General features: G+C 42.5%; 1 protein-coding gene and 1 long non-coding RNA gene across 3 annotated transcripts; one reads left to right on the forward strand and one right to left on the reverse strand.

Moving 5' to 3' along the window:
- Positions 1–1,141: 1,141 nt before the first annotated feature.
- On the forward strand, positions 1,142–5,945 carry LOC129835955 (golgin subfamily A member 6-like protein 24). 2 transcript variants are annotated; one of them, XM_055901649.1, is made up of 7 exons: positions 1,142–1,209; positions 1,375–1,482; positions 1,708–1,938; positions 2,756–4,945; positions 5,260–5,373; positions 5,536–5,632; positions 5,776–5,945. In XM_055901649.1, exons 1-4 carry the CDS (start codon positions 1,171–1,173, stop codon positions 4,742–4,744), a joined length of 2,367 nt encoding a protein of 788 aa, XP_055757624.1. In that variant the 5' UTR covers positions 1,142–1,170; the 3' UTR covers positions 4,745–4,945; positions 5,260–5,373; positions 5,536–5,632; positions 5,776–5,945. The 2 variants fall into 2 exon arrangements, with proteins under 2 accessions (XP_055757624.1, XP_055757623.1); XM_055901648.1 differs by having other exon boundaries at positions 2,756–5,373.
- Positions 5,946–13,214: 7,269 nt separating this feature from the next.
- On the reverse strand, positions 13,215–22,163 carry LOC129835958 (uncharacterized). Its single transcript, XR_008756586.1, has 2 exons — positions 20,920–22,163; positions 13,215–20,660 (listed from the first exon to the last, which is right to left on the reverse strand). It is a non-coding gene; the product is annotated as an uncharacterized LOC129835958 (long non-coding RNA).
- Positions 22,164–26,140: the final 3,977 nt, after the last annotated feature.

Consider the following 26,140-nt stretch of genomic DNA (forward strand, 5'->3'; position numbering starts at 1 on the left):
TAGCATAGAGCCCATGTCGTAAGTCCAGGGTGTTCCCAGAGTGGTATAGCAAGAAGCAAGCTAGATCTACTCAGGGTCTGTTAAATCTAGCCAGCTTCAGTTAGCTTCACATTCCAGCTCAGGCTTCATCCGTACTACGATGGTGGATTTTGCTCATCCACCTTCCTTAAAAGGCTGTCACATGCTTCCCAGTCGAAACAGTTCAAGCTCATACATTTTGTGAAGTTTTTGTTCATTTTGGTGTTCGGTAGGTTTTTTTCAGCTGTTCGCGTGCACCAATTTTTTTGTTGAGGCAAGTCAGAGTTTGGTAGTCGAAGTCTACACCCCTTCATCAGTGATTGGTTCACAGTGGGGGTGGGAACTATGGACGGGATTCTTCAATGAAGTGTTTCCTATCATTCACTTGAGAAGGACTGCACTAAACTGATGTGTAACTAAGACCTCTGCAAAAACGTAAAAAATGATGTACAGTTTTTATTATGAATACATTTCTTTCTTGTTGTCCCATAAATTTAACTTAGTAAAAATGATTTAATGTCAACGCAAAATTGATTGTGAGGACGAACAAAGGTACTTTTTACATAGTTCTAGGTGCATCCCAAATCAACCCTATAAAGTACATTATCAACCATGGTCAAAAGTAGTACACTATGTAGGGAATAGTGTCCCATCAGAGGACAACCACTCATGATGCATCATGGACAGTAGCTGTGAAGTGATACACATTGCTACAGTCTGGTTTTTACTATGTTTATGAGCTTACTAGTACTAAATATACTGTATTTCAAACATAGAAGTGGATAAATTGGTTAACAGGCCTATGTGGCTCTGGTGTTTGCTGTCTGTCAGGGTGGGGGTGGTCTCCCATGGCACCACATTACATCACAATTGTGATGTCATAAATGATTGTATTCTGATATGATGACAGCCTAAATGGTTTGACATAGCGTTAATGTCACATTACAGCAACACTTACAAGTTCAATTCAGGGTCAAAATCATTTCTATATTTTTGATGGTTATTTTTGAAGTGATTGGTAAGTAGTTGTGACCACTTGTGATTTAGTGTGAAAAGGCCTACTTCGTGACACAATTTAATTTAGATGATTTAAATAATAATATTTTGAAACCATATTGTATCTTTTTCAGGATTACTGTAATTGAAGGAACTATGGGAAAGTTCTCCTTCCCAAGGATCATCATAAGAATGGTTAGAATCTCTTTTCTCTCACCACCCTCATAGTCAAAACTCCAGTGATTTAAAATCATCACTTTGACATATAGGTCTGTGAGCTTTTCTAGGATTGAAAATAACAAACTTGTATCACGATAACCTCATTACTGACTGCATGTTTGTCATCATTTTCATTTCTAGCCATGGGCAAAGCGGACTGCACAGGACGATTTCTGCACAGAAACTACTGAACTCCACAGGCCCAGAACACACCAGCCTCACAACTCCTCACAACTCCCCAGCCTTAATGTAAGTCCCATCTGCAGGCTAAATCTACGACCCACTAAAGTGGTCCAGACAAATCATGTATGGCCAATCAGTGTAAACTTTGTACTAACTACGGCTTGATCTAGTGTCAACATTATACCTTATTGATATTGTATATCAATGAAATACAATGGAAGGCACATAATAATCCAACGAGTAAAATTAAATATACCATGTTCTATTCTCAATATCCCTACTGCCCTAAAGGTGTGTAGGCAGGGCAAGGAGAACACCGATTCAACCCAGAAGAAGAGGAAAAAGAAGAGGCTAAATGAGAAGGGAACCCAGGTTGAACTAGGCATGCGGGAGGATATCCATGACCTTGACCTCGCCCATTGGAGATTGGCTAGAGAGACATGGAGAACTGAGCGAGGAAACATGAGGGAGATTAAGGCGCTGTATGGAGAAATATTTAGGCTGCACCAACTCTTGGAGGAGGTAACAAGAGCAGTTTTCTTTCATCAGACTTTCATATAAGTAGATATACTGTAGTTGCTTTAGATGTTCCCAATCCTGATACACAGAAATGAGATCTAAATAGATAGAATAGTGAAATAAGAAGGCAATAAAAAAACGGAACACTGGAAGTATTCAGAGGAAGGTCTGCATTCTGCACTGGTAGTATTCTCAGGAAGGTCTGCATTCTGCACTGGTAGTATTATTAAGAAGGTCTGCATTCTGCACTGGTAGTATTCTCAGGAAGGTCTGCATTCTGTACTGGTAGTATTCTCAGGAAGGTCTGCATTCTGCACTGGTAGTATTCTCAGGAAGGTCTGCATTCTGCACTGGTAGTATTCTTAAGAAGGTCTGCATTCTGCACTGGTAGTATTCTCAGGAAGGTCTGCATTCTGCACTGGTAGTATTCTCAGGAAGGTCTGCATTCTGCACTGGTAGTATTCTTAAGAAGGTCTGCATTCTGCAATGGTAGTATTCTTAGGAAGGTCTACATTCTGCACTGGTAGTATTCTCAGGAAGATCTGCATTCTGCACTGGTAGTATTATTAAGAAGATCTGCATTCTGCAATGGTAGTATTCTTAGGAAGGTCTGCATTCTTAGACAACAGTTGAAAAAGAATGGAAGAATTTCTGAATTGGAATGATTCCAAAAGTTAATTTTCCTAATAGGCTAATATACAGTAATAAAACATGTTTTCTCTATGATATTTATTACCCATACACATGTAATTGTTCTAAGATGCTAATAACAATCACCATCAATCTTTTAAGTAATACAAATGTGTCTGTCATCATACAGATTGGGGTGGATAAAGGGGTGATCAAGCAGCGCTCCACCTCCTCCATTCTTTGTCCCGTCTCCCCGACTCTGCCAGCTTTCCCCTGGTACAACCTCCATAGGTACCTCGCCAACAGCCAATCGGAGCCTGACCAGCATGCTGCCGGCACCCAGAAGGACCCATCTAAGAAAGACTCAATCTTTCCCCCTCTGGACACACAGAGCTGCACCTCCCCTGATAAATGGCCTCATTCTCAGTCCAAGAAGTCACACCCACACGCTTCACACCGATTTGCTGTCCCATCCCACCCCCTGGCTTCCTGCCCTCCTGCCCGGATAAGACAGACCCATCCGCACGTCCACCCCGGGTCCTCATTGACTGGCCAGGAAAAGGTTAAGGATGAGGTCAACAGGCCAGAGATTGCATCGCCTGAGGAATTGTCTGAGGAAGTTCAACGGAGAGGCGCAGAAATTGCGAATATGTATAAAGCACAGCTGAAAGAGAGGATGGCACAAAAGAGAAAGGAAGAGATTCTGAAGAAAAGGGTAAACAACGATGACAAGAACGATGACACTGAGGCCTCCTGCTCCTCTGCAGTAGAACAATCCAATACCCCTGCCACAGCCCCTGAGCGCCCGGCCAGCCCAGACGCCACGCCAGTGGCCGCCCAAGAGGACACTCAGGGGGACACCCAGCAGGACCTGGCAGAGGTTGTGAATGTGCTCAAGAGGCAATCATCTGATCTATACCTGCCTGACGACGTTTGTGAGGAGTCACTCACATGGAAGTCCATTTACGAGGAGCTGTGCCCGCTCGCTCACAGGGTGAACACAGAAGTTGACTACATCAAGGCGCTCCGCGTCATCACTGAGAAGGCTGTGACTCCCTCGTGCTCATCTGAGGATGATGTGTCTCAGAGTGTGAGTGAGGTCACAAGTCAGGAGGGGAGTAGTGAAAGTGAGGAGAGCATGAGTGGACAACAGCAGAGATGTCTACACCGGGAAACTTATGGTGAGAGGGACAGGAAGGAGATTGATAGTGGTAAAATGGAAGGGAGATATGCAACCGCCAATGCATTGTCTATGATGGCAAGCCGAGGGAAAGAAGAACTTAATGCCATGAGCTACGCAGACAGGATCAAATATTTCAAGGACGAGGCTAAGAGAAATGAAGAGATGATGAAGATTGAAATGAGGAAGGAAAAAGCCAGGGACGAAGAGCTCAAAAAGTGGCAAAAGAGACAGAAGAAATTGAATGAGGAGGAAAGGAAAAGGACAGAAAACATGGAAAAAAACAAGTTAGAGGAGCAGAGGAAAAGGGAGAAGGCAGAGATGAAACTAAAGATCGAACATGAGAAAAAGAGCCAAGAGCAAGACAAAAAAAGTGAGAAAAAAGAAAGAAAGAAGCAGGAGATGCAACAGAAGGCCCGTGCAAAAGAAGAGAAAAAAAGGGCAGAGGAAGAGAAAAAGATGGAGAAAAAGAGGGCAGAGATGTTGAAAAAGATTGAGAAACAGAGGATGGAGAAGGAGAGGAACAGGGAAAAGGAGAGAATGAAGGTGTTGGAGATGCAGCAAAAGGCACGAGAGAAAGAAGAGAAGAGGAGGAAAGAGGAACAGAAAAGGAGATTGATGATACAGCAGGAACAAGAGAAGGAGGAACAGAAAAGGCAGACAAGGATACGGGACGAGGATAAGAAGAGAGCAGAGCTTCAAAGAATAAAAGATCACGAGGCCAGGTTCAAGATGGAGATGGAGAAACTGTATGAGAGAGAAGAGAGGAATGCCAGGATTGAAAGAGAAAAGAGGCGTGCGCTGTGTCAGAAAAAAGGGCAGACACAGAGAGCAAAACAGGTGGTGGCATACGAGGTCACAGCGTCTACATCTGACGCCTCTGTGCGGAGGGAAGAGAGGGAGCAGCGTCCAGAGACCGCTCACACACAGTCTGCGAAGAGGAGAACAAGCAAGAAGCAGAAGAAAGCGGCGGACGAGGCATTGACAACTTTTGTGTAGATGACAAAAGAAAATACTAACAAAGAAAATGAGAAAATAAGCAAAAGGAGGAAAATATTATAAGGAAGCCAGGCATGAGGGTGAAGAGGAAGAAACATGAGAGAGGAGGAAGGGAGACCAGAGTGGTTTATCAGGAGGTCAGTAGAAGATACAGAATTCAAGTTCTGATGGACAGAATCAGGAAGGACCATGGGATAAAAGGTACATGAGATTAGCAGTAAAGAGCTGAGTGGATCAAAAAAAAGTAATGGAAAACACAAGGGGGGAGGCAAGATAAACAGAGACCCAGAAAAAAGAGGTGAAAACATTTTATAAGAGTAAAAGAGAGGAGATTGAACTAGAATTCCCATGGACATATGGCCAAAATAACTATCTAAATAACTAAGGATGAGCAGAAAAGGAGAAGACCAAGAGCACAGGAAAAAGAGCCAACAGACATGTCAAAAAGAACTGAAGTCTGCCTCTTCTACTTCTCTTTTAAAGTTGCTTTGGTTTCCTTTTGTCCTCTTTCCAAGCCTGTTCAAGTCTGAGATAGATGAAAAGAGCAGCCAAAGAAACAGATCTGTTGAAGCATCAATTGGAAAGGATGGGAGGGTTGGAGGAGGAGCACAGCTGGATGACTACATTAGGTAAGTGTTTACTATCAACGCCTGTTCTCTGTAGACAACTGTATTAGTGTTGATAGACGTGCATTTATGCAATGTCTTTCAACTCAAACACTACAATTCCTGATCTCATGTGATTATTCACCTCATGTGAATGGGCTTTCGGATGGTTTTTTCCTGAAACAGATTGTGGCATATGAGGTCACTTTATCTGTTGAAGCATCAATAGGAAAGGATGAAAGGGAGGGAGGCAGGAAGAGGAAAACACAGAAGAGCAGATGAGGTAAGTGCTTGGGCTTGTGATGAGAGGATAGGGGCTCCAGAACTGGGGTTCATGATTGAAAATTCTCAGACAACTGTATTACTGTGAATCCCATTCGTTCAATGGCTGTTTGATTCATTCCTGATGGGATAATTGTTTTACAGGAGCACTCTATGTTCTGCTTCCATGTGGATTGACAGCATTGCTTTCATGAGCTCCTGGAGGACACCATGGAGGAAGAGGGAGAGGGTCTATGATAGGCAGTTTGCCATGGCCCTAAATGGGCTTTTGGATGTTCATACAACTTTACAATAAAAATGAATTGCAAGCATCAGCCTTTTCTGTTTGATTGTGATCAGTGCAGTAGTAATAAGATTGGTGTAAACCCAATGATTATTCTGGCAGTAGTGTTCAGTTGGTATAAAATAGTGTGATAAGAAATTATCAACATCTTACGAAAACAATATGGAAATAGAAATATCAAAAGAAGTGTTGCATTTACTTAGTAATAGCTATTTCTCCCTCATAGAGAATGGTGTCCTTGTTGTGATCAGTCTATCGACAAATGCATGTATGCGCGCACACACACCCACAGAGAGTTAGTCATGATTTCCCTGAGTCATCAGACTCTGGTGAAGGTTTCTTTGCATATTGAGCAGTCTGTGTTGTATCCTTGCCGGACTCATCTATAACAATCTCGAAGGCCGCCTCTTCTTCTACCCTCTTCACTTTCTCCCCTTTCGCTGCAAGGATTTCCTCAATGTTCCTTTAGGTAAAAAAACATGAATAATAAATAAAAATATTCAGGTATAATACTCGTCTTAAGGAGCCTACACACTTCATGCAAACAGAGAGAAGGAGCATCGTATATAGTTTGTTCCAAAACTCAAGTACCTACAACTGTGTGAGAAAATGATGCTGCATTTGCGTGAAGTGTGTAGGGCCCTTTAGTCCACACAAACGTTACAGCCTATTAATACGGGATTCACTTATGACTGCAGTTCCATTTCTCTTCTGTGCAAATCACTATCAATAGGGGAAATGAATATCCTTGTGGCCAAAAGTTCTGAGAATGACACAAATATTAATTTCCACAAAGTTTGCTGCTTCAGTGTCTTTAGATATTTTTGTCAGATGTTACTATGGAATACTGAAGTATAATTACAAGCATTTCATAAGTGTCAAAGACTTTTATTGACAATTACATGAAGTTGATGCAAAGAGTCAATAGTGGCAGTCTGCCCTGGCATGCTGTCAATTAACTTCTGGGCCACATCCTGACTGATGGCAGCCCATTCTTGCATAATCAATGCTTGGAGTTTGTCAGAATTTGTGGGGTTTTGTTTGTCCACCTGCCTCTTGAGGATTGACCACAAGTTCTCAATGGGATTAAGGTCTGGGGAGTTTCCTGGCCATGGACCCAAAATATCGATGTTTTGTTCCCCGAGCCACTTAGTTATCACTTTTGCCTTATGGCAAGGTGGTCCATTATGCTGGAAAAGGTATTGTTCGTCAGCAAACTGTTCCTGGATGGTTGGGAGAAGTTGCTCTTGAAGGATGTGTTTGTACCATTCTTTATTCATGGCTGTGCTCTTAGGCAAAATTGTGAGTGAGCCCACTCCCTTGGCTGAGAAGCAACCCCACACATGAATGGTCTCAGGATGCTTTAGTGTTGGCATGACACAGGACTGATGGTAGCGCTCACCTTGTCTTCTCCGGACAAGCTTTTTTCCGTATTCCCCAAACAATCGGAAAGGGGATTCATCAGAGAAAATGACTTTACCCCAGTCCTCAGCAGTCCAATCCCTGTACCTTTTCCAGAATATTAGTCTGTCCCTGATGTTTTTCCTGGAGAGAAGTGGCTTCTTTGCTGCCCTGCTTGACACCAGGCAATCCTCCAAAAGTCTTCGCCTCACTGTTCGTGCAGATGCACTCACACCTGCCTGCTGCCATTCCTGAGCAAGCTCTGCACTGGTGGTGCCCCGATCCCGCAGCTGAATCAACTTTAGGAGACGGTCCTGGCGCTTGCTGGACTTTCTTGGGCGCCCTGAAGTCTTCTTCACAACAATTGAACCGCTCTCCTTGAAGTTCTTGATGATCCGATAAATGGTTGATTTAGGTGCAATCTTACTGGCAGCAATATCCTTGCCTGTGAAGCCCTTTTTGTGCAAAGCAATGATGACGGCACGTGTTTCCTTGCAGGTAACCATGGTCGACAGAGGGAGAACAATGATTCCAAGCACCACCCTCCTTTTGAAGCTTCCAGTCTGTTATTCGACCTCAATCAGCACAACAGAGTGATCTCCAGCCTTGTCCTCGTCAACACTCACACCTGTGTTAACGTGAAAATCACTGACATGTCAGCTGGTCCTTTTTTGGCAGGGCTGAAATGCAGTGGAAATGTTTTTGGGGGATTCAGTTAATTTGCATGGCAAAGAGGGACTTTGCAATTCATCTGATCACTCTTCATAACATTCTGGAGTATATGCAAATTGCCATCATACAAACTGAGGCAGCAGACTTTGTGAAAATTAATGTTTGTGTCATTCTCAAAACCTTTGGCCACGACTGTAGAATGCATGCATGTAAAATGTTCAGACCAACATTAACTTGGCCACCAACCTCTTTCCCTTCAGATCAGAGAACCATCCCAAGTTGTCAGCAATAATGTGGTGTTTTTCACATCCTGGGCAGGTCACTAGGACACCTTTATGATAGGCTACCTTAGATATCCTCTTCGTTGACCTGGTTGAGCACACCTGCATACAGATCATTTACAGTCAAATAATGATACAGTTTATTAGAAGAGTCAGGGTGAATCTGAACTTAATAAACTATCCATATAATCGTATTCATTATTATCTAAAAGGCTAAACTGATCTTTTCAGTTTGCTGCAGCAGGAGACAGAAACAAGCTGCAAATAAACACTCAACCTGGACAGTTATCTCAATCTCTTCATTCAAAGATTCAATCATGGACACTCTTACTGACAGTCGTGGCTGCTTTGCGTGATGTATTGTTATTGTGATGTGTGTTTTGTCCTATATTTATATATATATATATTGTAACGACCCTGGGTTTATAAGCGCGGAAATCGACTCTGCCGGACGAGCGTGCTGGACTTCGGGTTAGAAGGTCGAGGGTTCAAGACCTGCTCCCTGCCTGTTTCATTACAATATATATATAAATATAGGACAAAACACACATCACAATAACGACAACCATACATGTACATATATATATATGTAGCGGGTCTCTTACGTACCACAGGAGGACCAAGAAATGAAGAGCGACACCGCGGCTCTCTTTTAGGCTTTTATGTTGATCTGCAATAGTATTGTGAAAAGACAGGAGAGGAACACATCAGTCTCCAATGCACCATCTGACAAGTTGTTCTTTCTCTCTGTGTTTTCTCGGACTCACACAATCACACTCATACATAAAGCCATAATGTATACTATAAAATAATAACCAATCCTTAATACAAAGAATGTATCATCTTAATTCTTAGACAATAGAACCATACCTGCAATAGTATTTTGAAAAGACAGGACAGGAACACATCAGTCTCCAATGCACCATCTGACAAGTTGTTCTACACAGGAGCATGAAGAAAGGTAAAACACATATCCTGTCTCACATCCCCAATACATTGCTTGGTGCTTTCAGTGTTGACAGTACCAAAATACAACAACTCATGTACAAAAACACTGCAACATAAACAAGTTACAACGTGTGAAATCGCCTCTATTCCATTCATACCGTAAAGGACCAAACTACATCCCCCACAATGATACGCCAGCACCAGCTAATCTAACCGTCTGCATCACAGAGAGGCATGCTAGCTAGCAACAGCAGCACTTTAAGCACTCTGTCAACTATATTAATAACAACAATAAAACTCTGAAAGTTACATGTTTCAATAGTCTCACACTCCCTTATAACAATATATACAACATTAACCTTGGGATGTTTTATTTATTTCACGTTATGGACTTCTACAAAGGAGTAATGAGCAACACATACCTTTGTCTCACTGTTTTCTCGGACTGAGGAGAACGGGAGCTACGGGTAGTACCAGGGTGTTAGTAGGTGACACAAGCACCCAGATGAAATAAAATAGATGTAATGAAACAAAACCCGAAGATGTTAACATCATTCAGCTACTGTAGCTGCCTACCTAACATCAACAGGCAGCACCAGTAGCGCAACAATTAAAAATAGACACCAAAAGTAAAGTTCCTGGCGATCATAGCGATCTGACTCCCCCCTTGTGTCTAAACTTGGAATATTCCTGTTCGCGGGCTTTGGCCACTGACCCTAGGCTGTCATTGTAAATAAGAATTTGTTCTTAACTGACTTGCCTAGTTAAATAAAAGTTAAATACAAATAAAAATCCATCACATGTGGCAGTTTAAAGGAAATACTAATAGCCTGTTATACATTAAAAAGTATTAGTAAATTCATAGTATGTGAGGATCTTAAAACATCTAAGGTTAAGAAGATCATGCAATCAGTATTAGTTGATAGATTGATAACATTTATATAACATCCGTCAAGCATACAAAGGGTACGAATTGTGAGAGGAATGTGTAAACGTTATGTTGATTACTTTATGTTGTCGTGGGTAAAAGTGTTAATCTGTGATCTACTAAATGCTCTTAATCTATGAGCCTGAGATCGATTGCTCTGGTCTCCACTCAAGTTCACGGAGAATTCGCGGTCTTTTTCTCATTGCACTAAAAGTTCTCAATGAGTAAACATTAACCTATCAATCTCGTGAATCTTTCTCCCCTTTTTCAGGTACGTTATTGATGATAAAAAAAGAGTAATTTAAATGTAATAACTCGCTAACATGTCAAGAGTGTTTAAGGTTTGTCTTAGTAACATATTGAGGAAGTTAGTTAAGTTTGCAGAGAGAAATATGAGCCCTGCTCGGTTGCAGCGAAGAATAGCTTCGTATTGCTAGGTACTGCTATTTTGCGGCATTATTTGTGTAATTGTTTTTCAAACACTTTATTGCCTGTTGATAAATTGAGTTATGGTTTACTGAGTTAAAGCTTTGTGCTTGACAGTTATATTGAAAATAGTATTGTTTCAGTGATATACTGTTATGATTTGAATAAGCCTTGTACCCTACAAAACTATCTATTTCCTGTAGATCTGTTATTCTGTAAAATGTGTTACTTTTGTAAAATGATTGCACTAAAAGTTCTCTAAGTAAACATTAACCTATCAATCTCGTGATTCTTTCTCCCCTTTTTCAGGGGTGTAACACACACTCCTACTCTGAGATGTTTCGTGGATACGGGCCCTGAGTACCAGTGTTTTGATCACCTCACCAACCAAATCTTGATTGCCAAATCATGCTATGACTGTCAGTGTAGATCAGTAGCGTGCCGTGGGCCTGGGGCCTGGGCCTTCAGTGAGGTCCTACACAGTCCCACCCGAATTAATCCACCTCTTATTACAGAAACGCAGTATAACCAGGCGTTGCGTCACCTTGAAATTGACATTTTTATTCAGAGAATTGCAGGGGAAGAGTACAATACAGTACAGTTCAACTAATAGGTAAGAACATAGTCGAGTGCAACAGAGTTATATTAGTATTCTTCTTCTATCCATTTCTGGTCCACAAACTTTGAGCTTTAAGTCCCCAAAAAAATAAATACAGTGTGTTCACTAAACAGCGCATTGTCGCACCCAAAGCAGTTTCACCGTGATGATAAAGACACATAACTATTCACTGAAAATAAAAGAAAGAAAACAAATAATTTGCAATATAGGCTATTTGCCATTTTATTTTGTTAATATATAGGGTATTTAATATTAACGAAATAAAATGCGAAACATACATACACATTTAATAAAAAATAACATGCATTGTATGCCTACTCACCAAAGACTGATTATTTGAACACAAAATCCTTCCTCCTTTCTTTCCTCAAGAAGACTTCAATGACTATGTTGTACAGTCTATCTGTGCGTTTTAGTTCCACCAATAAGTCCTTTTCTATCGACATGGAGGCTAATGCTGAAAGCCGAGTCTGTCCAGTAGCATGTCTGGAATACGTTTTGATTCGCTTTAAGGCCGAGAATGACCGCTCGACAGAAGCCGTGGACACAGGGATAGTCACTGTCACACATGCCAATGTGTAAAGTTGCCCCATGTCCTCATTCAGAGTTTTCTGCTTAAGGAAATCAAGGAGATCAGAGGGACTTTTCCCTTCAAAATCAGTCATAGCATACATTACAGTCAGTTCTGTTTTTAGCTTGGATAGGTCGAACAGTGTTCCGTGACTCTCTGTTAAGCTGGAGAAGGCTGTTTGCGGGAATTTTTTCCGGTAGGTCTGAAAGTGCCGGGGGTCCAGGAGGCAGAGAAACATTAATTTTTCGTGGTCTTGAAAACTGTTTCGTATCGGGCAAAGAATGTTGTCCAGAATATTGCTGTGGAGTTGTTGATAGTATGTGCGAGGGCCTCCTTGTGGGCCTCTGCGTGAGCTGGGTAAACTTGAGATGCGCGCTGTGTCATCGTAGATTTGACTGAACCTGCACCTCTCTCGCTCAATTGTGTCACAAAACCCGTTCACCCTTGTCAGGCAGAATTGTACATCCAAAGTTTGTTTCTGTAGAATTCCAAAAAGCACATCCGAATAATTAAAAATCGCATTGAATGTTTCAAGCAAAAAACAAAACTCAAAATCATCCAAACGTGCATTAAATCCATCTTCGAGGTCTCACTCAGACTACCTCACCTCTCACAATGCGATTCATGCTGAAACTACACTTCCAAGACGTATCGCTTCTTCACCCTGTGTATGTTACCAGCCTCGAAACTGAACACCTGCTACTCAGAGCAGACTTGGATCGTTTGGTCCCACTGATGGATTGGGAAAAACAACCAATTGTGGTTACAAGTAACCATGCCGTCTCCACTGACCACACTGTCTTTTCCTAAATCAAATCAAATCAAATTTTATTCGTCACATGCGCCAAATACAGCAAGTGCAGACCTTACAGTGAAATGCTTACTTACCGACAGTGCAGTTTCAAAAAATACGGATAAGAATAAGAGATGAAAGTAACAAGTAATTAAAGAGCAGCAGTAAAAAATAACAATAAAGCTGGCTGCAACACAGTTATCCACAAGGAGTATCTGTCAACAGGACCCCTTGGGAAAAAAAACGTTTCGATACCTCTTGGTGCAAAATCTGACTCAAGCAGACATTACGATATCTCGTCACAATTCAATCAGCAAACTTGATAGAATATTATTTCCATGATTTCGAGCCAGCAGTCCCTGTGAGTGAGCAAAAGACTCATCCTTGGAGTCATGTCATACTGTACCTAAGATGAACTTCTCTTGTCCTTCAGATACTTCTGCAAGCACCGCGGCCGTATGAGGAAACAAATCATCACCATTCAGATTCAGAGTGGACTCTGCTTCCAATGATACATGTTCCGCTTTGAGTGGGACTAAAACACCTTACAATGAAACTAACTTTCCACCTCCACCCCAATAATCATTCCTTGCCATGTGTAGTGTTAGTAAAACGTTTACTGTTGACAGGAGAACAAGAGGAGACAATAGGACGAGGTGGATAATTTTATAATAAGGCAGTTTAATTACATGTAAAGATATCTTAGTAAAATCTTGCAGCAAGGCTCTTTCAGTCTGACTCCTAGTGAATCGTCCGGGAAAGAGGCAGTTTCCAGAAATGTTCAGTACTATATAGTCAACAAGCAAAGTAGGTAGATCTGCGAGTCCGGCCTTCCGGTTGGTCGATCTGGGTCTTGGGTAGTCCTGATCAGGCCTGGTGTCCACGTTCCATTGGTTCCTGAGAGTTCTTTGTCCTGAGGTCCAACCATGGGTTGGGTGTGTCTGTGTGATTTTCATGGGGGAGGGGAATTGTGGGTGCCGTGTATATGTCCTATGTGTCCAGCATATGTCCAAGAGAAAGAGGGGGTGTGTATGTTGTGTCAACTTATAGGTAATGTTGAGAAGTTGTTAAAACAAGTTACCAATATCTAATACAATTTCTTACAAATCCCCCTCTTCACGTCTCACAAGAGACGTGACATAAAAGTATATAAAAGACAAAACTAATGGATAAAATTTGTCAGAAGACAAATTTTTAATTCCCTCTCTTCACGTCTCACAAGAGACGTGACATAAAAGTATAAAAAGACAAAGCTATGGGATAAAATTTGTCAGAAGACAAATTTTTGATTCCCTCTCTTCACGTCTCACAAGAGACGTGACATAAAAGTATAAAAAGACAAAGCTATGGGATAAAATTTGTCAGAAGACAAATTTTTGATTCCCTCTCTTCACGTCTCACAAGAGACGTGACATAAAAGTATCTTAGTCCTCAAATAGATAGACAGGTCCAGCTTCCCCATCATCAAGCAATGGGAACATTTGGGCCCTTTCCTGATTAGGGTCTATGGCGGCAGTTATAACACGGCTAGCAAGCGTGCGCGCACATGGTATGCAACAGCATCCACAAAGTACAAGAATGGCCGCAAAAACAGAAATTGATACTAGGATGGAGGAAACCAGCGTCTTATATTTACCAAAAGCATCCATCCATGAGTCCCACATAGTAGTGTCCACTCCAGAATGCTGTTTCATCTTACCATTAAGGGTACGAAGTCCCTCCAATGCTACAGTTAGACTCCCATCCGTAGCTGTGTTATTGGGAATGAAAGTACAACACTGTTCACCAAACATTGCACAGACCCCCCCCCCCCGTTCAGCCAATAACATATCAACCGCGATTCTATTTTGAAATGCCATCAAGGACGTAGCTGCCAATTGTCCATGGACCGCCTCGAAGCCTTGTTGAGTCCAATTGCCCAGTTTCTGGACATTAAAATGAATGTAGTTAATTCTGTCCACATTTTTATTAACTGTACACCACCAACAAAATGATGATTCAAACCCAGCTGTCACTTGGTCCGCCAGTTTATATTCATCTGGCACCCCCTAGGGAGACCAATAGCATCAATGTAAGTTGAGTCGTAATTGAGCAAGGACCAAAAAGGAGACCACTCCAATAACTACCCCTGGAGTGGCCAACCACACATTAGTAAACCAAAAAACGAGAATATGTTAAACCCTCAGGTCCATCCCTCTATGCAACCTGTACCAGGTGGGCTCGTCGCCACCCGGGAACTTCAAACCTTCACAACAGGGAGGACAAACATCACTTTTTATTCATTCAACATCAACTACAGCAAACCAAGGGTCCTCCTCTGTCAGCCCACTCTCCTGCGGAAGCTCGTTTTCGTATCAGCCTCTCCAACTGGAGCATCAAGCAACGGCATCATACTAGAGGCTCCTTACACATCTGTAACAAACTTCTTCAAACAAGGTATGATACAGGCAACACAGAAATGAAAAACAACAACTAGTGTCAGAAATCCAGTAATCATCATTGCAGTGTACTTACCAAACAACCACCCAGCCAGGGGAACAGTCCACTCTCCTCCACACCTGCAAGACCCTTCATCTCCACTGTTAACCTTGCCAACCCACTCAGAGCTTTTGAAATGCTCCCATCCGGACTAGTATTGTTAGGAACAAACGTGCAACACTGTTACACCTCCCTTGTTGGCCAGACTTATGTCCAGTGTTAGTCTATTGTGTCTACTGGTTTGTGAGGCAGCATCCAATTGTTCAGCCATCCCTGTAAGTCCTGTGTGGGTGTGTTTATAATTGATCCAGACCTTTTGTTTTAACATCAACAATAGCTGGGCCAATGATGGGCATCAGATGCCACAGGCCATCATTCCTGGTTAATGTCTGGAATTCGTGGGGGACCCCTATTGGGACCCCCAACAGGTTGGTGTGCATGTTATCTGTACCCTCGGACCAAGGAGCGTCACGTTTCTGCCGTCTCCTGGGTTGGTCCCAAGCCTCTGTGTCCTGTGTAGCTCCCAGAAGTTGATTAGCTATAATAATAGGCAATGGTGGTATCAGACTGGCCAAACCACATGAGCAACGACAATTTCCTTTCAAAAATGGGGTTAATCGCCTGGCAGGTCCACACATCCACCATACATCAGCAACACCTCTAGTTCCTAGTGGTATTAGTGATGCAGGTAGTAGCAGGGAGCCCTCCATAGTCCATACCGCTACCTGTGCCAGGGATACAGCTGTTATATCCCCCATATGCCTTAACTCCCCACGGTACCTTCTGGGGAGGGACCACTGGGAACACAAGACTCAGAGTTTTACACAGGGTTGAATTTGGCTCGAACTTTTCCAATATGCACATCCAACCTTCCCCATTACTTAGGACAAATGGGTGAGCAGCCAGAATAGGTCTGGCATGTCCACATACGACACAGTCCTTTCTATTAAGTGTTTTGTAGGTCAACCACATATTCTCCCTTTCCTCATACTCAGTTTCAGTCCCCAAATGTTCACTATCTGAGATGTCTTTTATATTTATTATCTGTACCAGATTGGAGAGCTTAGGTGATGGCGTGGGACTTGGTCTTGAAGTGGTGGAGGAGGCCGGCTGAACCCTGGTCCGTTGGAACTGGTGGTGGTTCCGGCAGTACTGCGATGGTATCATCCCCATCGTATCCTGATCAGACAGCTCAGGACTACAAGCAGTCCTGTAAAACCCCACCCTCTCCCAGAGAACACATCATCAGCCAGAGATCAAGCAACACTTTCACTTCTATGAACGAACACAGTGAGGAAAGGTCGGGGTCAGGGAATTCTTCATTAAGGAGTTGACCCCTGAGCTTTATTAGCAACAGTTCTTCTCCTTAACTCTGTGATCATTCGGCAGTGTCAGTGTGTCTCACCCTCCAAGTGCGATATGCCCCCAGGTCGAGTGATTCACCTTCTCCCTTAATTCACCTGCAATGTATAAACTCTTGGACATACAGGTCTGGTTAGCAAACAGTTCCTCATTTGTTCTTTCTGATTATATATTTAACTTCTATGCCTAATTTTTTAGCTATAAATGTTTAATTTTAAATAAGTTTATTATCCAATAGGCCCCATCCTTTCCTAGTCCACAATGTACCCTCCTTCGTTTGATACCTGGCTCTGGCCAGGTATCAACCTTACCTACTCTAAATAATAACTTAGTACATCATATTCTAGGAACGTCCCTTTTATTCCCCGCATATCCAATTCTCCCTTGGGCGTACATTCATATCTATTCTTTTCCAATTCTCTGTCAAGTGGCTTATCTACTTTGAAATGTATCTGTGCTGCTTATATATGTTAACCCCTTTCTCCTATCTTATTTCACAGCCTACCTTGCTCATTTCCTGGTCCACCCTCCCCACTCTGCTCTCAAACCTTCAAGGTCTGAACAGTGCGGGGTAGACCCATCTGTCTGCCTTTTTCTATGTGTTCCTTTACAATATTAACTAAGTGTTTCACTGTTTTGACTTTATCTGCATGGATTTAAAAATAACAACAGGTCTTATAGTGTCAATCTTTAAAGTCCTAACATAACCTTAATTAACCTATCTCTATCTTCTAATGGCCAATACAAATGCTTACCTTATGGTCAAGAGTTATAAACTCTATTATAATCAATTTACCTCAAAACTAGTATCCCAAATGACACAATCTCATTATTCTCACCACATTTCCCCGCGAGTGATCAAGTCGCCGGAAAATGCAATGGAAACAGAAAACAGGTCAAAATGTTACACCTACATTCGTGTTCCATATCTAAACATACCAAAAGAACCCTTTATCTTCTCAAAGTCCCTTGCCTAAATAAAACTCAGAAAGTAAAACTCCTATTCCCATATGAGTGTATTCTTTTAAGATATCTTATCTCTGGGTACACGGAAACCCTTAACCTTAATGTTTACTCCAAAAAACAAAATTATGTCACCAGCATTCAACCAGTCGGCTGGGAGACCATTTGGGTGCTACAATACTGCCATCTTCTGTCCATTCTCTGCATAGCTCTCCACCCACTCTCATTCAACCTTCTCAATTTGAGCCATATTAGTTTCTTATTTTAACTATTGTTTTCTAAATTTTTGATTTTTTTAATTTTTTAATCTATTATTACCTAGTTAGACTAGAGTGTCCGTGACATACATCCATGGGGATCCGGTTACAGTTTATTCTATTAACCATGTGAAAGTGCCCAGGGACACCCCAAATGTCAAATAAGGGGCCAGATATCCCTAGCCTTGCCCAGGGAGGGAGAAATATCCCTCTAACTGGGCGAGGTTCCTTTATCAGGGGAGGCGGAGTTTGATACCGCATCACCTGTGTCAGGAATGTCTTCATTTGGAATCGAATTTAAGCTGTTTAAATCAGCTCTGACTTCTGTCAGTGTTCTAGAAGGGATTGGGGCTGGAGTGCAATGTGTGAGGTGGTGCCAAGGTGCGCCTGATTTACCTTTGACCTGGACTGAGTGTGAAGTAACCTCCCTCACTTCGTACTGTCCATTCCACCTGGGTTCTAGCCACTTTCTCTTGTGGACATTAACCCCACCCAGTCACCAATTTTAACTTCCGTGTGCCAGATCTCCCTTCTGCTTCCCCGTTGGACCTTATGAATCTGTGTGGAGAGAGCTGCAGAATGTTCCGTCAATTATCAAACATTACAATTTGTTGTACATCAAGGGCGGGCATATGACCTCCCTTCCTTGGTGGACCAAGCATGACTCCTCCAGCCATTGTCTCATGAGGAGAGAGATGGGTGCCTGCACCTGGAGAGGCTATCATGGCCAGCAACGCCAGGGGCAGGACTTCAACCCAAATCAACTTCAAACCTGCACATACATTTGATTGGCGCGTTCCACGAGACTTATGAGATTGTGGCCTGTACACTAACCCCATCATTAAACAACATCCATTAATCAGTTGACATTTACACATCCGACCCTATTGGTACATGGAGCGTTTGTCATTAAACAACACACATGAGTTTGGTTTGCAGCCACTTAATGACCTATTTTGCATCCTCCCCTGCTGTTGGTATTGCCTCAACCCATTTAGAGAACCTGTCTACCATAACTAACAGGTACCTTTTTCCATTAGTCACATTGTCTTTCCCCATATCTGTGTGTGTTGGTGAGTGGTTCATTCCCCAGGTCAGGTCTCCGTTTCAGTTCCTGTGCAGCTCTTTCTGCACAGGAGTGGGGTAGACCTTCAGCATTGAGTGCGTCTGCCATGTTTTTGTCAGTGTTGACAAATGTGATGTGTGATTGTGTGCATTTATTCTGGATTTTCGTTTTCCTTTCAGCGCTGAACGTGAATTCTTTGCTCATCAGATATTCTGCAACCCCATGGTGGGTGTGGATTTCCAATGGATGGCACATTATCATGTGGGCTGTTTTTCCAATAGCTTTTGCCACTGCAGCCACATACCTGGAACATGTGGTTTGTCCTTCTTCAATGTAGTCCAGTTTGGAGGAGTGATACCTCAACACTCTTCTCTCCCCCTCTAGGTTCTGGAAAAGGATGGATGATGTAAATCCCTCCTTTTCAGAAACATCCAGATGGAACTTATTTTTTTTAGTCAGGTGCTGTTAAGGCTACTGCCACTTAGAGATCTGTTTTCAAGAGTGCAAAAGCCTTTGATGCTTCAGTAGTCCAGGTCAATGATGAGTGTAGGTTAGTGGTGAGCAGCTTCAGGGCCATGGAGCATATTCGTCAGACATGCCCTGGAAGGGGGAAGGTGATTGCTGAGTGAATGGATTTTGAAAATAGGGAGGTGGTGCTTTTTTCTCTCCCTGTGGCAGTTCTGGGTATAGATGGGTGGGGGCCGATGGGGTTGCTGTGGTGGTAGGTGGGCCATCATTATTATTGGGCCTGCCCTCTTTGGTGTCAGTTGGTGCTCCAGTGACCACTCCCATCGTATCAGGTTTCCGGTAAGGGAGAGCTTTCCTAATTTCCTCAATTGCCCATAAACCTATTCTCATCTCAGCCTGTGCCTTTTCCCTTTGCTTTGTCCCTTCTTTTTTTTTTTTTTTTTTTTTATAAGTGACTCTTATTCTTATCAACTTCACATTCTATCCCTTGCTTCACTGCTTCCTCCAATTCTTTCTCCATAATGAGGAGTTGCCCTTTTGATGGGGCGACTCCACTAAGAAAACCTGTTTGAGTCCATCCTATCCCTTACTTCCTCCCAAATCTTTTTAACGGGTTTGTAGTGTAATTTCCCGCCTGCTCTGTCTTTTATTCTCTGATCTAAATATTCGTTGAATTTGTGTTTGGGGACGATAGTCGTGGTCATTTTGTCGTTAAGCTATGTCTGGGTCTATTATTATCTTTGTATACTTTAGCCCGTCACTGATCGAAACCAGCGATGTATTTTTCTTCCCCTCTCTTCCCTCACTCTCGTGTCCGACTCGTGTGGACAAAGGATTTTATTGCCGTGTATTCGATGGATTATTTTCGTTTTCCAACAATATATCAGCTATATTCTCTTTGAAACAATATACGAATATATTCACGCGCTCCTGTTATAATTGGAATGACAGTTTTAGGTACTTTTAATAAAAAAACAACATTATTGCTTTTCGCTAATTTAATTAATTAAATACTTTGGCAAAATATTTCAGAAGTTTCCTTTGGGGACAATATACTAGTAATTCAGGCGCTCCTGATATAATTGGAATGGCAATTATATGATATATAATTCGAAAGATATTATTTCTATTAACTTTTCCGATTTAATTTGAACTTTTTCCGATTAATTAAATACTTTGCCAAAACATTTCAGAAATTTCCTTCAGGGACAATATACTAGTAATTCACGCGCTTCTATAATAATTTTCAAATTGATTCTCACCCTTAGGGATTTATCAACAGCAGGAGAGGGAAAAATCCGGTCAACTCATCAGCAGAAAATAGTTGCTTCACAGCAATATATACACATCGACACGGCGGTCACTTTAGCACAGCCTCAACTAGCATATGGCTAGTTAGTAGCAATTGGTCTCGTGGAACGTTCAATCCCCCACATTGCGACAACACAACTTACACATACAATTACAACACAACTTACACATGCAATATCACATTAGATTTCTCACGTAACACCTAGCTACATTTACATTTAAGTCATTTAGCAGACGCTCTTATCCAGAGCGACTTACAAATTGGAAAGTTCATACATATTCATCCTGGTCCCCCCATGGGAATTGAACCCTGGTCCCCCCGTGGGAATTGAACCCACAACCCTGGCGTTGCAAGCGCCATGCTCTACCAACTGAGCCACACGGGACCACGGGACACGGGACCAGCTAAGTATAGCTACTGCACGACTATTTGAAAACACATTAGATTTCTCACGTAACACCTAGCTAAGTATAGCTACTGCACGACTATTTGAAACCACATTAGATTTCTCACGTAACACCTAGCTAAGTATAGCTACTGCACGACTATTTGAAACCACATTAGATTAATTATGGATTCTTCACGGTACCCCTATCTGATCGACTGCCAGATATGGCCCGACTGTGTGAATCGTTATATATATATATTTTTTTTTTTTTTATGGGTCTTCACGGTAACACCTAGCTGATTTGCCAAATCTAACTACTGCCCGGCTATTTGGATCCCATCTTTTAATTATGGATTCTTCACGGTAACCCCTACCTGATCGACTGTCAAATATGGCCCGACTATGTGAATCGTTATAAAGCTTATTCTTCACTGTACACCTACTCGATCAGCATACCGCGTAGTGCCAGACTATGTGAATAAGTCTTTGACCTATTAATACTTAGATATCTGTACACAATGCCTTAAATTCTAAACAATTCCACATAAATTTAGCAACAATTCACTCACCACAGTACTCCTGATCATTGAATTTAGATATTGGCTATAATACAATATACAGATTTTGGTCAAACGGGCATCTGCTCACCTCTTTAGTTTCGAGCTCTTTGATCAGTTTCCTGTGTGTGTTGAATCGCGATTCTCCCTCGAAAAGGTCACCTCTCCTCTGGATAAATTTCTCCCTCTCGTCTCCTGTCCGATGGATTTTCTATTGGGCCGTATACAAATATGTTTTGACCATCCTCTGCTTCCAAGTCTGTTAGTAAAACGTTTACTGTTGACAGGAGAACAAGAGGAGACAATAGGACGAGGTGGATAATTTTATAATAAGGCAGTTTAATTACATGTAAAGATATCTTAGTAAAATCTTGCAGCAAGGCTCTTTCAGTCTGACTCCTAGTGAATCGTCCGGGAAAGAGGCAGTTTCCAGAAATGTTCAGTACTATATAGTCAACAAGCAAAGTAGGTAGATCTGCGAGTCCGGCCTTCCGGTTGGTCGATCTGGGTCTTGGGTAGTCCTGATCAGGCCTGGTGTCCACGTTCCATTGGTTCCTGAGAGTTCTTTGTCCTGAGGTCCAACCATGGGTTGGGTGTGTCTGTGTGATTTTCATGGGGGAGGGGAATTGTGGGTGCCGTGTATATGTCCTATGTGTCCAGCATATGTCCAAGAGAAAGAGGGGGTGTGTATGTTGTGTCAACTTATAGGTAATGTTGAGAAGTTGTTAAAACAAGTTACCAATATCTAATACAATTTCTTACAGTAGTCTCAACTACAATGCAACTAGTAAAATGCTCTAATCATGTGTTCGGGTAGGATAACATTACGAAAGCAATTGGTAGGGTAGCTGGTCCCCTTGGGTACCAGTACCAATGCCAGCAACAGTCAGTCCAGCCACAGTCAGTAAGAAGGTTAGAGACCTAACAATTCGAATTGCCCTTGCTAACAGCAACAGATGAGGTAGTAGTAACTCAGATTGCAACACGTGGAAAGGAATCTCCAAAACACTCTTCCGAAGGTCAACACACATGCTGCTAATAACTAGAACCAACCCTCCATTCAGGAGGAAAATTTCATGAACCATGATCACACCGCGTAACGACTGGTCCAGTGCTTATGGAGTACTTTTGTCGTGAGGTTAGCTCCTCCGTGGATAACATGGCCATGAATAAGAGTCCTTCATACCTATCGCCACTACAATGGTGAAGACACATTGACTGGAAGTAAAACCACCACAGGTCCCCTTGGCATATGACTTGAGGTCGGCACTGACTCTTACTGACACACGGTCACTGACATGGAAATGATTGATGACGTCAGACTCGTTCTGCCCAGGTTGCAGCCTCACAGGATACTTGGTTTTCTTTCCCTTGGCATGTGCGCTTGTGCAAGCATAAACGCACATGCACAACGGAACATTCAATAAGGATTTATACTAGGATCACTTAACTAAGGGTCCGAGCAAAATACCAGCCTTGGTAAAGTTGTAAATATACCCTGAAGCCCCTTTGACTCTACAGCTACATGTATCACCAGTTTCTCCCCAGAGGTCCGTAGGTCATCCCTGTAGACTGTCCGAAGCTAGTGCCTTACAGCTGTTGCCTTATCATGTAGTTATCAACTTAGGATAGTGCCCTTAGCAACACACCACTAAGTAGGATCACCCTAGATATGACATTAGACAAAATGCCATGATAGAGTCATTTAGACAAAACCATGGACATATATAGAATAGGGAAAACTGCAAAACATTTTTTAAATACATTTTAGAATAAGGCTGTAGCATAATACAATGTGGATAAAGTCAAGTGGTCTGAATACTTTCCGAATGCACTGTATCTGTAAGGTCCTTCAGTCAAGTAACACATTTCAAACACAGATTCAACCACAAATACCAGGGGTGTTATCAAATGCCTACTCGCAACTAAAGCTCTCTTCGCAAGCAGTGCAATGATACATAATGTATATGTATTGATATTTACAATAGGCCACTTAGTCGTAGGCCTGTTAGACTACAATGCAAATTGTTGTTTTTTCCTAAACTGGCTGAATGGTTGAGCTATCATTAAGCTATCCTTCAGCACCACAAGTTGGTTCAACTTCTTTCACATTATTGCACGATCCTGGCACTGTCCTTTTATAACCACGAAGAGTGCTCCAATCGTTTAAAATAACACTCACCAAGATCTGTTGCCTACGCCTAATAGTCCTCCTACTCCTCACTTATTATTATTATTGTTATCATTACAAATAGAAGACGATCACTTCTCACAGTGGTGCTTGTTTAGTAAAGTTAGATCAAAGCAGAATCAATGTCTCGCAAGATGACATAACGATTCATTTGTATTTTACCGAACAGAATATAATAGCATAGCATAGTAGGCCTATAACGTTACTGGCACATCAAAAACACCTAATTTCTAATGAGATTTTAGGATGGTTAGTTGAAGCTGAATAGTAATAAAAAATATATATATATTGGTGTTTGAGCGTATTGCCAATATAACATTTTCTTGAGACAATATGTGTGGGCATAGGCAGACATTGCAATTGGAGGATGTATTTTATGCATATTCTATGAGGGCTCTCCAACCTTGTTCCTGGAGAGCTACCATCCTGTAGGTTTTCATTCCAACCCTAATCTAGCGCATCTGTTTCTAATAATGAGTTTGTTTATAAAATGAATTAGATTAGTTACAACTGGGGTTGGAGTGGAAACCTACAGGAATTATATAATGATAGTCTATTCAATAGGCTACATCTGTCAGTACAAACTTTGATTGAGGAGATTATGACGTCATTTGCATCGTAATAAAGTATGATGGTAAATGTGTGTGTTGAAGGTGAATACCCGTTAGGATATATCCAAGATGGCGTAGCAGTCAGACGTCTTTGTCTTTGTCCTGTCGTGTCCCTTGTATATATTGTAACGACCTTGGGTTTATAAGCGCGGAAATCGCGCCGGACCTCGGGCTAGGAGGTCGAGGGTTCGAGACCTGCTCCCTGCTGTTTCATTACATTGGTGTCGGAAGTGATCGGACCTCGCATCCACGACAGTGCGTGTGCTTGGCCGGTGAGCGCGTTCCTGTAAGACGTAAAGTCGCAAGCTAGCGCGAGGACGCGCTCTTTGAAAGGAGGGAGTAGTGTAACGACCCTGGGTTTATAAGCGCGGAAATCGACTCTGCCGCTTGAGCATGCTTTTGCGGCACAGTCGATAGCGCGCCGGACCTCGGGCTAGGAGGTCGAGAGTTCGAGACCTGCTCCCTGCCTGTTTCATTACAATATCTTTTTACATCTTTTTCTTCACATATCTTTTTAAAACATTTTCCTAAACTTCAACTTCTAAATACTCTCCTGCAACCCACCTCACCCAATGTGGCGTGGATCTGCTTTTTTCTAAAGTATTTCTATTTACTTCGGATCTGGAATCCCTCAACTGAAGCTATCCAGCTAACTACATACCAGCTATCAGTTAGCAAACCACTGCTAGCGGTCATCAGCTAACCTTTAGCTCGGGAAAGCTCTCGCCAGTTCGAACAACGTGACTCAAACCAGAGCATAACGGACCTATTTCTCTCCATATCCCCGGATTCCTACCGCAAACTCTGAACATTTTCATCTGGATCTTCGCAACTAGCTAACCGCAATCCCGGGTGACCACTCCTGGCTAGTGTTTCCATCCCGGAGCAAGCACCAATTAGCCTGAAGCTAGCCCGGCCAGGGCTCCTGTGCTAACACCGAAGCCCAATCCTGGGCTACAATATCCGGACCCCTTCTACTGCCGGTACGGGGCACGGAACCCCGTCCATCCTCTACGACTGGAATACCGACATAATCTGCCCGAGGACTCCAACAGGCCCCTCAGGCGCGACGCCCGCTGAAGGTCCATTCTGCTAACCTGCTAGGCATGCTAACTACCTAGAGCTACCTGGAACCCTACTAATTCCATGACTGGTCTATCGACATCACCGCAAGAACAGGCAAAAACAGACTTACCCCCATCGCGACGTCCCCCAAAGGCTAACTTGCCTGCCCCGGTCTGCTAACTGCTAGCTTGCCTGCCCTGGTCTGCTAACTGCTTGCTTGCTAACCCAGTCTGCTAACTGCTAGCTTGTTTAGCTTGATTTTCAAGATGGCGTAGCAGTGTAGACGTGTTTCTTTAGTCCTCTCGTGTACGTTTGTATTTTTTCGTATTTCTTGTATATATTTTAACATTTTTTTTTCTATCTCTTTTCGATTTTTAATTCGATTATACCTTCCGGTAACCTACCTCACCCAATGTGATACGGAATCGCTATTATTTTTTAACTTTGGAACACTTTCAAGAACCCCCAGTAGCTAACCAGCTAATCAGCTACAAGCTAATTTAGCCATTTTTTTGCCGCTGCTAGCAGCTTTTACCTTCTGCACAGACACCAGCCCTGTTATTAGCCTGGATATTACTCACCAATTTACCAGCATCGGACTGTCTCTCGACAACAGCGCCTGATTCCTGCCGTAATCCCTGAGCCACTACTTCTGATCCTCACAGCTAGCTTGCAGCTAGCGCAGCTAGCGCCACTGCCACGAAGCTAGCACCAGTTAGCAAGCACAATTCTACAATTCACAACCTCTCTTTTGCCATTGCCATCCGGCTTGGATTCTCTGTCGACACGACCACGTCTGGTCTGCAGACGAATACCACATCCGCTGTGCCCTCAACCGGCCTCCGTCTGAGCACACCCCCTCCGTCTGA

This window comes from Salvelinus fontinalis, chromosome 37 (assembly GCF_029448725.1).
Source record: "Salvelinus fontinalis isolate EN_2023a chromosome 37, ASM2944872v1, whole genome shotgun sequence".
Classification (NCBI taxonomy): Eukaryota; Metazoa; Chordata; class Actinopteri; order Salmoniformes; family Salmonidae; genus Salvelinus; species Salvelinus fontinalis.

Coding starts and splice junctions, on each gene's coding strand:
- LOC129835955 (XM_055901648.1), top strand. CDS start 1,171: ATGGGAAAGTTCTCCTTCCCAAGGATCATCATAAGAATG. Junction 1,210..1,374: donor CAAGGATCATCATAAGAATG/GTTAGAATCTCT, acceptor TTTCATTTCTAG/CCATGGGCAAAGCGGACTGC. Junction 1,939..2,755: donor TGCACCAACTCTTGGAGGAG/GTAACAAGAGCA, acceptor GTCATCATACAG/ATTGGGGTGGATAAAGGGGT.